Raw genomic sequence first — 14807 nt, 5'->3', positions numbered from 1 at the left:
ATGCATAATGTGAAATACTTGTCTGCCATTGATTAGAGATTATTTTTCATCATTAAAACGGCTATAACACATGTACACACACAGGAAAAAACAAAATAGAGGAAATTCCATGCTTTATCTCGAAGTAATGCCGTAGGAATAAGCCATGGAGTTCAATTTTGACTGCGTTACCTCAAAATTATCAATACATTTAATGTAGGCCAATAATGTTTACAATATTCGCAAGACAATTACGATTACAACTATAATTGAGGTAATATACAAGCAATTCTCAAAATTCAATCTATTATTAATGTCAATGTTGTACATTATAAAGTATCTAGTTGCGCAAGAAATTTCAGGTTGGAATACCAGCAGGCTAAACTGAACGCTAATCATGTTCAAATCAATAACACTCACCAGGAATTCATCGAAATTTCACATGTTGAGGGACAACTGTAAACAGACAGGTAGAATATGCAAAGTTGGCCAAAGACTATAGCAGTCATCTCTAGTCAAAGAAACAGACTGTAACAAATACTTCGCAAATAACCAGCATGATGCGGATAAAGCAAACTGAAGAACTTAATCCAACACGCGAAGGAGAATAGTAGCTTAAAATTTTATGAAGTTCCCCACTGCAGTTTTCAAACACACCAGATTGTTTATAGATCCATTTTTCTTTAGCCATCATCAGACTGGTTTGCAGGTTTACAAGAAATATATTTACAAAGAGCGAAAGAACTATAGCCAATACACATGTAAATGCTTTCCAAAGAATTCAGTCTCACTATTGTTTCAAAAAATTTGACGTCTTTCTGCCCCAAAATCAGCTTTTGCTGCATCAGTTTCCTTCCCCAGTTTGCCTGTTCAAGGATGAATCTTTTCCCATCATTACATGAGTCTTGCAAGAAGATTCTTTACGTAATTCCTGTTGATGTGTGGCCTGCTAATATTCTTTCATCCCCTTGTAGACCGACTATATTTTATCTGGAAGATCTTTAAGTTCAGTATTTGATGGCGTATCTGCAACAACAAGACACGAGTCACGCATGAGTTACTCTTTAATAGCGATTGCCATCAGAATCGAATACAACACAAAAGTCTTGCAAGGTTAAAAGATCCTGACAGTAAATTTCATTGCGATATATTACATTACTGCCTAACGTCAATCTAGAAATCATATAGACTACAGAATATATGTCCAACACTTCCTCATTAAATTTGATTGTACAAAGATACTAGATAGATAGTTCTGATAGAAGGTAAGAGATGGCATGCTATCAAAAATTCAAGGTTTATTTTTCATACTATTGCATGGCGTTGATGCTGGGATGTCAGTGATATCAAGAAAACAAGTAAACAAAGCATGGTTTTGGACCAGGACTACAACTGTGAAACATAATGCAACCTCCTACCAGTCTGTCTGCCCAGTGCTAGGTGGATTTTCAGCTTTGGATCAGCAAACAGCAAACTGGACAATCTGAATCGCGTAATAAAAGGGCGCCTCCTGCCACTTTCTACATCGCCGGTTAGGATTTATGAATTATTTCCTATATGTTCCATGGTTACATACAATTAAAAGAGCATTCGAGTCAAGGTAAAAGTTTGAATAAGATAGCATTAGTGTATCCCCTTAAGTCCATAAACAAAGTGAGGAACTAAGAAGAAAGGAAACAACAGCGTTTGAAGAATTATGAAATATGAACAACAAGAAGGAAGAAGACAACAGACTTGTGCTCACGAGTGAACAAGCACTGGAGCAGCAAGAACATTAGGGACAATTGATGCTCGGACCATAAAGTCTGCATCAGAAAGGCATAGAGCAATCACTCAGCCAGCTGTCTGCCCAGTCTTGGTGGACTTCCAACTACATGAGCAAGTGGCAATCTAGGAAATCTTAACAGCATTTGGAAAGGGAGATTAACAAGACTTGTACCATTGTGATTTGATTTTAGCAATTACTTCCTAATTGTACAGGATTAGAACATCCATATAAAAGGCCATTCTACTTAGGCAAACCTTGGATAAGATATTCTCGCATGTACTTCTTAACTACATGCATACGTTCATGCATGCATATTTGCGCGCACGTACTCATATAAAAAAAATGATCAAATGAGATGGTGAGATGAGATTCTTATCGTGAGATGGCCTACCAGGTAACTTGATACAATTATTGGCCACCCATCGTGATTTGCACTCATCATGATCTATATGTAGAAAAAAGTATTTTGTTTTGAAATTTATATCATCATTTTAGTTATGTACAAAAGGGACGGCTATTAAGTTATCTGAAAAAATCAACATGTTAAACTAGTTTGATTCATATTCTAGAACCCTTAAAACCATATGAAAACCACATACATTTATACATTTGATGATGTTTTGAACAAGATGTACGGTACGAGTCATGAGATTGATGAGCCAATTAGTCCATCTTAAGATAAGATTTTATACACACACATACATATACATATACATATACACATACACATACACATACACATACACATACACATACACATACACATACACATACACATACACATACAGATACACATAAATGAGCTCCTAATAGATGAAAGGTGGTGAGACTAACGCTTCTGATGTGACTCCCGGGGTGGGCCTCACTTCATACCCATCTCATGATGGCTCATTTAGCAAATGAGCCGCCACTTCATACCCATTATTTCCCACGTGCCATACAGGCATTACCCATACACTCACGCACATGGACATGCACACACGCGCGCGCGCACACACACAGAGACTATTGGAGACGGAATCTGTCATAGTATTGGGCCAAAATCCGACTAGGTTAGTAGGTCAGGTCAGCTTGCAGTTAAAACCAGCCAAACCGATTTAAGGTTCTGAGCTGTATAGCATGACTATACCTACTGTGAACTGAACCTGTGTCAAACATGCTAACGTCCATGTAGGAAACAGATACTTTCTTGGACACTCAGATATATTTATGAAGTTATAACATGTTTGGCTACTTGGTCAAAGTGGATTGTAATTCACTTCTGTATTTTTGGTAACTGCATGTTAGAGCGGATTATTTTGGATTATAATCCACCAAAAGAACCTAGGATTCTTTTTTTTTATGAATTATATAATCCACATGTTTGACCTAAAAAATGAGATTTTCTTTCTAATCCCACTTTTAAGGGTTTTTATTTTAACAGAAAACACATGGATAATAAATGCCCTCTTTATCAAACATATAAACTTTTAATCCAATTGGGTTATAAACTCATAATCTACAGATGGATATGACCCGTGTGGATTATAACCTAGTATTGCCAAACATGCTCTTAGTAAAATGCTTTGGTTACATAATATATAATATATATTTTAATTTAGAACCCTTATTTTACACTTTTTAGACACATCGCACACTTCTAATACATTATTTATTCATGATTCATGTTTGAGATAAATGTACTTTAGTCAAAAAATCTCATAAAAAGGATTGACTTGTATAAATTCATAGTTAGTTTAGAAATGTGCAACTACTTTGGAAAAAGTTAAAGAGTCTGTCTTGTTGCTTTTGCAAAGTCATAAAAAATGTAGTATGCCAAAACCTATGTGGCATGGGACTTGTATCATAAAGTCATATCTGTGTCCAATACACCTACTCGCAACTCATAAGACATAAGTTTTGATATGTCTAACATTCTTTATAAAATTCAAGAGCCAACTCATACCCCTGTTACAAAGTCATAAAATGTACGTTATGTGTAATCACTATATGCCTATATTAATTGAAATAATTGTTTAAACCTTTGGATGCATGAACAACACCATGTCTTGTGTTAGCCCATGCTACTTAGGTCAAAACTTTATCACATCTGCAATCGTTACATGTTTTACATTAAGTTTGTTACCTACATACCCCCAAATCAACCATATGTGCAAATTTGCACCATAAATCTAGATATTTACTAATTTAGTCCCCAAGTCTATGGTTCTACCATACTGAGTTAAAATTCTGCACAAAAGTTATTATGAGGATATTCCTGATTCTTCTATTAGTTGTCTACCTAAAATTTCCCCCTCCCACCATTAAAAAATGAACAACGTTAAGTATGGAGGGCACTTTAGACCTATGGGAAAATTGGGGGATAAATTAGCAAATGTATAGACTTGGAAGATAAATTTGCAAATATGATTGATTTGGGTGTATAAAGGTTTTAAAAAAACTTTTTATGTTATTGGAGAGAATTATTCAAATTCTCTGATGCACGAACATACACATGTGTATGTATGGATGTCAGTAAACTCTCGGATACGAACCATCACAAAGAAGAAATAGCACAAGATGGAGAAGTTCAATCAAATGTAAAGCCTTCCAGGGCTAATATTCTCACTGAATATCTTCACAAAAAGCTTTACTTGGAGATTAAAAAAATGATAGTTTTTTCTCTGCATATCACTTTAGGCAAGAGTAAGTAGTAGTAAAATGAAACTGGTATCCATTTTCACACCATCAAACTTCTATGCCAAGCAATTAACTCTCAAATACTAAGACTACCATATGACTCTGATTAGTGAAGCAAGCAATTAACTCTCAAATACTAAAACACCTTGCTATCAGCCCTTAACTGCAGTTAACATATTTCTCCGTAGCATTTTCATTTCCATGAGAAAGAAAAGCTCCATACCATTTCAGTTCTACAAAGCCACTTGCTTAACTAAGGCATTAACAACCTTGTAGAAATTCTAGGTCTTCATATAATTAGAAGGAAGACTGCACTAGTTCTCTCAGATCATTGCTGAGACTACAGGTTCCAATATTTTTTTCATGCTCGTGGTTAACGGAGCTTATGGTTATCAATGACTCTCCTCCAAGATAGAATGGCCATTTTATCCGCAGTTTAATGTTTGATAGGCTAAAAGGACGTGTGCATATTGAGTGACAAAGTGAATGGGGGAACCTTGTAACCAGCTAGCCTTAAATTTCAAAAAACATAATTGATTAGCAAAGCAAATGTCAGAATCATGTCCCAATAATGAACCATCAAAATTAAGGAGAATGCAGCTGCCAATATCCAGGAAATGAGATGAAGTATATGACGTAGGAAGTAGATGGCTAGATCTGTAAGTTGTCATTACGACAGAGTTACTCCTAACAAATGAGCTAATGACAATGAAATGGATGAAATTTTCTTCTGGCATTATGCAGCTCAGAGAGAAAGCAATTCCAACCAAAGCCTATAGTATATCCGAGATGGTAGTATGCAGATCACGGGGGAGAGATTTTCCTGATAAGAAGTCAGAAACTTAAAGTGCGACTGTAAATATAAAAGCTATAAAGCTAGTGAGGTTACTTATAAGGCTGTTTGTTACTAATCATTGTCGTCATCTGCACAAAGAGGGTTAATTTGGCATATATCTCTGCTTATGGTATAAATGTACCCCTATACCGAACCTGACTTCACCTATTCAGCTTGACAATACAGCAAATCGCAGATGGTTTATCCATATACAGTAACTTAAAACATGCACACGGATTTCTCTTCCTCTAAATTTACGGCATAAATTTGGCATATATCTCTGCTTATGGTATAAATGTACCCCTATACCGAACCTGACTTCACCTATTCAGCTTGATAATACAGCAAATCACAGATGGTTTATCCATATACAGTAACTTAACATGCACACAGATTTCTCTTCCTCTAAATTTACGGCATAACTATCTTTTTTCTATAGATGTTTTGGCAGGACGTTGGCATTATATCAAAACTAGGCACAAGTAGTGAGAACCTGATCATCCATAAAGTTCACTTACAAATCTGGATTTCTTGATATCTAAATAACAAATTGGCAGAATACTAGTCTGGATATGCTCAAAAGTTAAAGCGATATAGAAAATGTGTTCCCAAAAAACCAAATGAAAAATGGAATGCAGAAGAGGGAGGGAGATAAAGGTTAGTTTTTTTAACTTTCCTTTTTATTCAATTAATTCATTTGGTAGGAGTAGGGGTTTGTAAATTGTTAGAGGAAGAAATAATATAAAATTGATCAACCAGAAAAAAGGAAATAGCTTATTGCAAATTTAGCAAAACAAGAAAAGAAAAACTCAGAAAAGCAGTAAATTTGGCCATTCTAAGAAAAATTGCAAATGCCGTGGCAAATTACTCGGGCAGGGACAATCAAGAGAGTATCCCAATTGGGGAAAACACTGAAGTAAAACCTGGTTGATGGGAAAAATACTAAAGTGCGAGTGATTCATATCGGTGAATAAATCAGCATATGCATGTGCATGACATGTCTTAGTTGGTAATGCACATGAATGCAGAACTTCACATGTTAAATACACGAGTGGAGCTAAAAGTAGTTTAGGGTTAAACTATAAGCATAACATTATATAACCATCATCTTCAATTTATCCCTTTACATGACAGATCTTTTGGGGGAAAACAACCAGCTAATGACCTACTTTGCTTAGAAAAAGCGTATTGAATTCACACATGTCATATTCAGAAACTACGTTGAAACTGTTAAGTACTGAAAGAACTATAACCAGAAAACCATCAAGTAACTAAAGAAAACTTAATCCATGAATTGATATGAAATACAACTACAACAGTAGATACTGATACAACTGCTACAAACCTTTGTTAACTGGAAATAAGGATGGCAACCCTCTAATCTAATTTCTTAACCAAATAGGCACAACAGGTGGAAACTGGAAGCCTGGCTCCCCCAAATATATCACAATTGAGCAACTATCGAAACACCTTCAAACAGCTTTAGTCAGCTAATCAAACCTTCACATAACCTGTAACGGGGAGAAAAAGAAATTCAGTGATTAGGCAGAATGAAGAATGTGCTGGAGGACGCGAGTATTGATTTTCACATTTAAAGCAGAGGCGTCCCTGAATTAATGGGCTATACACCTTTATTTTTCATCTTTATAATCAAGGATTAAAAGGAAAACATTCAACCAGCTGGGCACGAAAGCGACAAAATTTACAATATACTCATACAGGTTAGCGAGCATTCATGGCAGGCAGCCAGAAGTCAACAGATTCTATAAAGTAGATCGATAAGTGAAAATCTTGCATAAAAATAAGTGGTTAGAGAAACAGAACTTTATGTTCAAATACCTATAAAAATCTCTACATAAATTAAATCGCTACCGTTAGGAACCCCAGTAAAGTAGAGAGAATGATCACATATCTCCATGATCTATATACGTTAATGCATATGCACAAATCCATATTCCATACAGAGATAGCAAATAGATACACAGTAAAAATGCTAGTACATGTAACTAAGCAAAAAGCAAATTGAATACCCACCAAAAAGAAAATAGTGAATAATTTGAAGAGAATAGCAAGAAGGTAATGCATAAACTTCGAAAAGTAAATGCAGGATTTAAATAAGTTCCAGCTAATTCACCTCTGCACCATGAATGCCCATTCATGTATGTGGGTTATCAAGGTCAGAGGAGGGCGGTAGACACAATACATCAGTCCGATGAAACTCTGAAGTTTCGAGAGAACAACCATTGTAAGCAACATGAAGGTCCTTGTTCTCTGTGACATGTGCCATGCTCAAATACTTAGGTTCTTTCCTGTTTCATGGCCATTATTAAAGGAGAATCAGATGTCTAGAAATACATGCCAACTACCGAAACTACATGATTTGGGAGGAAAAACAGCCAATAATAAATTTTAAACAGCAGATCAGAAATAAATAGGGAATATTAACATACAGGATTAGCTTCTAAATGAATTAAAATATAGCGGAATTGAAAACTTCTAAATTTCTCCAATATGCTAAAAGAAAAAGGCGATTGTATATGAAAGAAGCTCACATAGGTTTTAGTGAGCCAAAAGCATCGTACACTATTGAAGAATCATCTTCAAGATCAACCATTGGAATCATCTTGTCATCTGAGATCCAGGAGTGGATTGTAGTTTTGTTTTCCATATTACCCATCATACAGCCAAGGCCCACAGAAGGGTTCCTTCTAGCTTCAGAAACAGGCATGGAAGTATAAAATTGGTCCAAAACAGGATCATCCTCAGACTCAATCATTTCAGGTGGTAGAAGGTTAAGATCACAAACTTTATAGACAGGGGTTTGAAGCTGCTCTTCTGCTTGTGTCTTAATATTCAGTTGAGGTTCAAATTTTTGGGAGGAATCATTATGGACTGGTTTCTCTTGATCAGCTACATGTCCTTTAACCACTTCTTCATCTATTGGAAGCTTCTCGACTTCTGGCTTCAACGGTTGCCTTAACAACCAGATTACCTCGTTAGCATTGTCTTTCTCAACAGATGACCTGAAAAGTCCAGGGTTCTGAACTAATTCAAATTTTTGTTCCACAGGTTCTTCCATATGTTGGACAGGCATAATGCTAGAAACAGGGGATTCTTTGCCTTTTGAGGTGTTAGTTCGAATATCGTCTTCCGCCTTCAGTTTTGGAAGCTCAGAAACAATTTCACCAACTTTAGTGGGCTCGTTTGGAAATATTTGATCGATTTTGGAGCTTGTCCTATGAACTGATGTCCTTGGCTTGAAGGTCACACTTGTGAGGTTATTTATTTTCAGAAGATCATCGCTATCCTTGCTTATGAAACAACTTTCCGCAACACCCAAGCCTTCGCACAACCCATTCCCATCTGAATCCTCACTTATATCCATATCCATACTACCTTCACTCTTTTCACACAAACCTTTCCCCTTAGAATCATCACTTACATCCATCTCCAACCTACCTTCACTCCTCCTATCCAAACTCTTAACCTCCAAATCATCACCTAAACCCATTTTCGCATCGCCATCACTTCCCAAACAGCCTTCACTCATAGCCTGGCTCAAATCAACAGTGCACGAAGAACCTCCATCCCTGTCAACATCCCCACTTCTTTGCACCGCAACCGAGCAAAGCCTACTAGGCTCCTCAGCATCTCCATACGCTTCCAACAAGCCATCACCGTTTTTGCTATCAACTTCAAAGAAACCCCCCTCCATTAGATCATCATCATCGTCATCCCGAACCTCGCCACTCTCATAACCTGACGATGAATCATTTCCATTATCCACCACCCTGTCCAAACCCAAATCACCCTCCCCAAGAACATCTCTCCTCCCCTGCAAAGAACTCTCGCCGTCCCGATTCTCCCCCTCAGCTCCCTTCATCTCCTCGCACTTCATCCTCCTCTCCCGCCACCTCCTCCTCCGTATTTCTTGAATGCTGCGTGAAAAATCAAGATCCTCTCTCTCATCTCCGATCTCCCCCATTCCTCCTACTCCTCCTCCTCCTCCTCCACCTCTCCTCAAAACCCTCACCATCCCTAAAATTTCTCCTCTCTCTCCTCCCAACCTCGTCAAATCTATCGTCATTTTCCCAATTGGGGAGAATGGAAGACGGGGGTAGCAAACCCTTATGTATCAAGTATGTCGCCGCCAAACGCCCCGCTTTCTTGAGGATCTCATCCTTCTCACCGTTGAGACCCTCACGGCGGAGCTCAGGTCGGCGGTAGGGTTTCCGACGGAATCCACGGACGTCACGGCGACCGAAGTTCCGGTGGCCGGATCTCGACGGAGATCGTTTCTCGTATCTGGAGCTTCGACTCCGATACTGCATTGTGTTTCAAGATGGCGATCGTCGTGTTATGCGAGTGAAATTTGGCGGACAGGAAACCCTAGCTTTTGAGGACGATTAGGGTTTGAATCTTTTGAGGTGGAGGAAAACAAGAGACGAGAACGAAAAACGAGATAATTCTTAGGTCCGAGACGAGGGGTTGAGAAAAACGAGAGCTCAGCTTGCCAGTGAGCGTGGCTGCGGCCGGCTCGTATTTATAGACTCGAGGACCCATACAAAGCGGAGCTTCCCGTACTAACATGTGGAGCTGATTCAAAAGATTTGGTCAATTTTCTTTTTTATTTTAAATCTATTTTTGACTTTGTTTTTTCATTTTAAAATTTCAAATTCGTTAATGATAATTTAAAAAAAACCATGGCTTATTAAGCTAATATAACACACGCGATTATCGATAATGGTACCGTGAACAATGATTGTAACAACGATAATATCAGTAGACAAGTTAATTAATCACGCAGATCTAGTTATTTTAATGTTCGCGCAGAATTAGAGGAGGGGATCTTATCATTAATTGGGAAATTAACGAAACTAGCTGAAGAATTCATTTTAAGTATGTTTAACGGATACATTAATCATTATGTTCGCGTGTCATTTATTAGAATTGAATGCTTTGTCCCGCTTTACCGGTTAATTGTAAGGAATTGTGTTATCTGACATAGCATGTGTACACACTAGTTTGTGTATATAAGAGTAAGCGTATTCGTGTTGATGAATTCATGGGGTAGTATTTGCGAAATGAATAATCATAGCATCGATTATTGTATGATACTATATTCCTCACATTATGTAATGATTAGAATAAGTTTTATATGATTATAAACTAAAACAAATAAGTTTTATTTTATTTTATCCATTTTCCATTTAGTTTATTAATCTAATTGTACATGGATCAGTGGTAAAAAAATGATTAACAGATTCAAAGTTCCAAAATTCTTTTACTCTTATTTAGTTTTTACCACAGTCTAAAACAATTTACTTTCAGTAAAAGCACATACGGCAAAAGGGTATTTGCTTTCCTCTTATTGGCATGCATTTAATGGCACAAAAGTGGGACAAAAGTGGTTTTATTTAAAAAATAATAAAGACAAAAAAAACCAGATTGTCATTTGCCTTTAAATTCTTATAGCAAATCCTACAAGTAATTAACCATATAATTACAAGATTTATTGCTTAACCTAGAGGGCATGAATCTTGATTTTCAAGCTTCTAGAAGCTTCTGACTTAAAACATTTCACAAGATACTATTTTGGAAGTAAAAAGTATATACACTTTATGTTCAAAATTTATATTAGGGATGTACGGTACAGAGGAAGAATTTGTAAATTATGGAAATTATTAAGTTTTGAGATAAAGAAGGAAGTTATTGATTAAGTTTGTGAGTCACTGTTCTTGAAATTTCTATATAGAGATTGATCAGGGGAAGAATGTGAACAAACCATATATTACATCAAATCCCTCCCTTGGTTTGCAAGTTAAATGCTAGCCGATATAAAACTGAAATAAATAAAATTGGAAGGTGATTATTTAGAATATTCCTGTAAATTAGATTCATGTACTTACGACCAGGATATGAACAGGATATGATAAAAAGAGTTTGAAAATATGCATTGTATTCTCATATATATTTATCAATATATAAACTTAAATGCATCAAGAAATGAAGGAGAGATTTCTGATATTTGCATTGGAATTTGTTTGTTTGGTAAATGGCTTTTCACTCTTACACATTGTTTCCTCCTCTTCACTTTCTTTTGTCCTGTTCTCTTTAGTTTCTGTTTTTCAGAAATGTGTAGATGTTAGTTTATGTAATGATTAAGTTTTCCGAAGTAGTTGAATTTCTATGAAATTTGCATGATTTATTAAGCACCTGTTCTTGCATGCAAGTGGGTGATAGTGCTTAAGAAAAATATATAAAGCAAAATAAGAGGTCTATTTTTAATTGTATGATTGTCAAAATTATGCACGGGGAAAAAAATAAAACACACACGCGCACACACACAAAAGGGACACCTAAACACCCAACATTAGTTCAATTTCAATCAATTGGACCTTGTTGGCTCAAATGAGAAATTTTTTCTTTTATATATGCATATGATGTAGACATACTTTTATGATCCTTTACATATACTTTCATATTAGATTAGAAATGTTAACATCTTTCGCATGAAACTGGAGTGTTGTTGCCTTCTTTTTAGAGAGAGAGAGAGAGAGAGAGAGAGAAAGCAGGAGATATTTTACGAGGGGGCTATACCCACAATTGTTCAAAAAAATTTAATTAGACAACTTTGGTAACATTATTTTGTTGGATTTCTCTACATTTCGGTCAATTTAACTACTGATAGAATGAAATAGATGGCATGATTTCCTTTACATGTATTTTTTCCGTGACCAAGTTTATTTCTGACGTAACAACTATTCTTTGCAAACCTCACAATCAAATGAATTCAGAAACTTCCCTGTACAATTTTTTTCCTCTGAAAAATTCAGCCAGAAAATGAATCACCAAAATAAGTTCTAATTCCATCACTTCCAAAATTTGCTATCATAAATTATTTTGTAAGACAATGGTGTAAGTTCTATATCATTTTCTCGTTGTGCAATCTCCAGGTTTGATCAAGCGCAAGAAAGGGAATCTATGGTCCCCAAGCAATAAAATTCAATACCTTATCTTTTTAATCTTTCATTTTCGCAAAAGTTTTGTGACTTTTGAATAGTATTAGTTATGTAACTTTTGCTCATTTTATTTAGCGTGCATCCAAATCCCATCTTCCTTTAGCTCTTCATCTTTATATCCTTATCCCTCGTGGACTTCATTCCTTTTAAATAATATCTTCCTTCATTTTGGTAAATAATTATCGAAATATAATTATCATCAAGAATCTAGTACTCATCGCTTATGGGACATTCATCTTGAATCTTGATGTTGCCTATGGAATCATCTTCTTGCATAAGCCAAGAAGAAACTATAGACAATGTATGTATTACTGTTGGAAATTATGGTTAAATCTGGAATTAAACAATGAAGGATGACGTGCTGTTATTTTAAATTTTTTCAACTAACTGTTGTGCGTTTGTGAAACGCTATGCTTAAAGCAATATTTGGCCTACTCCGGTGCAAGGATCCCAAGGCCAAACTGCTTCCAATAACAGCAGTACAGTACTCTGGTGTGTATCAACCCAGTACTGTCAAGATCTCCTCGATCTATAAGACCTTTCGGTCAAGGCAAAAGATCTCCTCGATCTCAGAACCTTTCGGTTCAAAACCTTTCGGTTTCAGGGTTCCTGCGGACACAGTTTCTGCAGCAGCAGCACAACAACAGCAACAACAACGTCGATCCGACGTTCGTTTTCTAAGCTCGCGTGTGTATACCGACGTTCGTATTCTATATGTAGGATCTGAAATAGATACACTTGAACACTAGAGGGGGGGGTGAATAGTGTTCTTTTAAAATTATTATTGCAAAGTAGATAAAGTAAATGCAAAGAAAAAAAATGGCAACTCAGAAATTTTGCAAACACAAAAACACTAAGGATTTATACTGGTTCCACCAAACTGGTGTATCATCCAGTCCCCAAGTCAAATCCGCGCTGAGAGTTTACACTAATATTTTGAATAACTTACAAATCAAATGCAAACCACTGACCAATTTGCATCCCTGCAAAATTGCAACACCAATTGACAAACTCCTTGTCAATTTGAAACCAATCTCCTAACCCAAAGACTAACCCTCATCACAAACCGAGAGAAAACTTAGTTGAAAGAGAACACAATGATCCTATAAGCCTTGAATGTGTAATGTGCACAGTGCTAGGATTCTTTTAATCCTGTAAAATTGGCCTAATTAATTTGTTTTTGAATGAAATATAAATAGGCAATTTCAGAAACTCTTATTCAGAAAATCAGAATGTTTTCACTTGGAAAATTGCTCAAGAAATCAAAGCTATGGTAGTATGTGTCCTGCCAATTTTCTGAACAAAATAACCTATATATACCCTTGAAAAGACAAGTTTTTAAAGTTGAAAACGTTAAAAAACCGCCAAGAACTGTTAGATATTCAATTCTGAAACTGAAAAACTGTCTCCTTGTAAGTCGACTACTGTAAGTCATTCGACTACACCGAGTTCAGACAGACTCTGTGTTTTCAGAATGTCTCAGTAAGTCGACTATAATGAAATTAGTCGACTACACTGAGTTCAGACAGAAACTTGAAACTTATATTTTCTTCAGTAGTCGACTACTGAGTCATTAGTCGACTACACTGTAAAAAGACAGAAAACTTATGTTCTGTCAAACATCTCAGTAGTCACTATAATCTCTATTAGTCGACTATACTGGAAAAAGACAAAAACTTTATTGAGTTATATAAAACACCAAATGAAAAGTTTAAAACGACTACTATCTCTAATAGTCGACTATTAAGACAAAATTCAGAATAGTGAGTTTTTATAATTAAGTTTAACCTATTATTCAAGGTTAACAAGGGGATTCTAGTAGTTAAAGCCAACACACTAAGCCCTGGTTAGTGTGTTCTTAAATTGGTGTTGTGCGTGTTGTGTGATACAAAGGCTTTACAAAAATTCTAGGTAAGAAAAAATACAAAACATTAAATCTTTGTCCATCAATTTTGCTTTACTATCAAAAAATGCCTTGAATATCCACTTGCACTTGTTCCATATGCTGATATTGAAAATCTGCATATGAAAGTTAGTATACACACAATAGAAATGTACATCAAAACATTAATCATGAGAAATGATATTCACATTCTCCCCTTTTGATGATAACAAATAATTTAATGCATCATATTAAAGCTACACATGTAACTTACTCCCCTGCATAATAGCAAAGTTTTTTTTAACATACATAATAAGCAATATAAAACTTAACTAATTTCTCCCCCCCTTTGTTATCACGAAAAAGAAGAACCTAAACATAACATAATTCTTCAACCATGAGCTGAATACTTCCAAACAAATCATCTAAGGTTATGAACATAGTCCATAAACTTCACCCATCATATTGGTAGCAAAGACTTCCATAAAGACCACAAAGTTCCATATGTTCATCACCATTACGTTTAAAATATATAGCAGTTATAAAACTAACAAAAATTACAAAACTTAACACATAAATAGCAAACTTTTCAATAATACAAATCTTACGCACATTCATCATTAGTAGCAAACTTACATAAAA

The 14807-nt window shown here is 35.8% G+C and overlaps 1 protein-coding gene across 2 annotated transcripts; it reads right to left on the bottom strand.

Annotated features, from left to right (window-relative positions):
- Positions 619-9216, bottom strand: LOC109836535. 2 transcript variants are annotated; one of them, XM_020404449.1, is made up of 4 exons: positions 7814-9216; positions 7396-7570; positions 6607-6772; positions 619-1005 (listed from the first exon to the last, which is right to left on the bottom strand). In XM_020404449.1, the coding sequence occupies exons 1-2, from the start codon at positions 9157-9159 to the stop codon at positions 7417-7419; spliced, it is 1500 nt and encodes a 499-aa protein (XP_020260038.1). In that variant the 5' UTR covers positions 9160-9216; the 3' UTR covers positions 619-1005; positions 6607-6772; positions 7396-7416. The 2 variants fall into 2 exon arrangements, with proteins under 2 accessions (XP_020260038.1, XP_020260039.1); XM_020404450.1 differs by lacking the exon at positions 7396-7570.

The sequence above is a fragment of the Asparagus officinalis genome, chromosome 4 (genome assembly GCF_001876935.1).
Source record: "Asparagus officinalis chromosome 4, Aspof.V1, whole genome shotgun sequence".
Classification (NCBI taxonomy): domain Eukaryota; kingdom Viridiplantae; phylum Streptophyta; class Magnoliopsida; order Asparagales; family Asparagaceae; genus Asparagus; species Asparagus officinalis.
The sequence above is the reverse complement of the archived record's forward strand: the minus strand, read 5'-3'. Positions and strand labels throughout refer to the sequence as shown.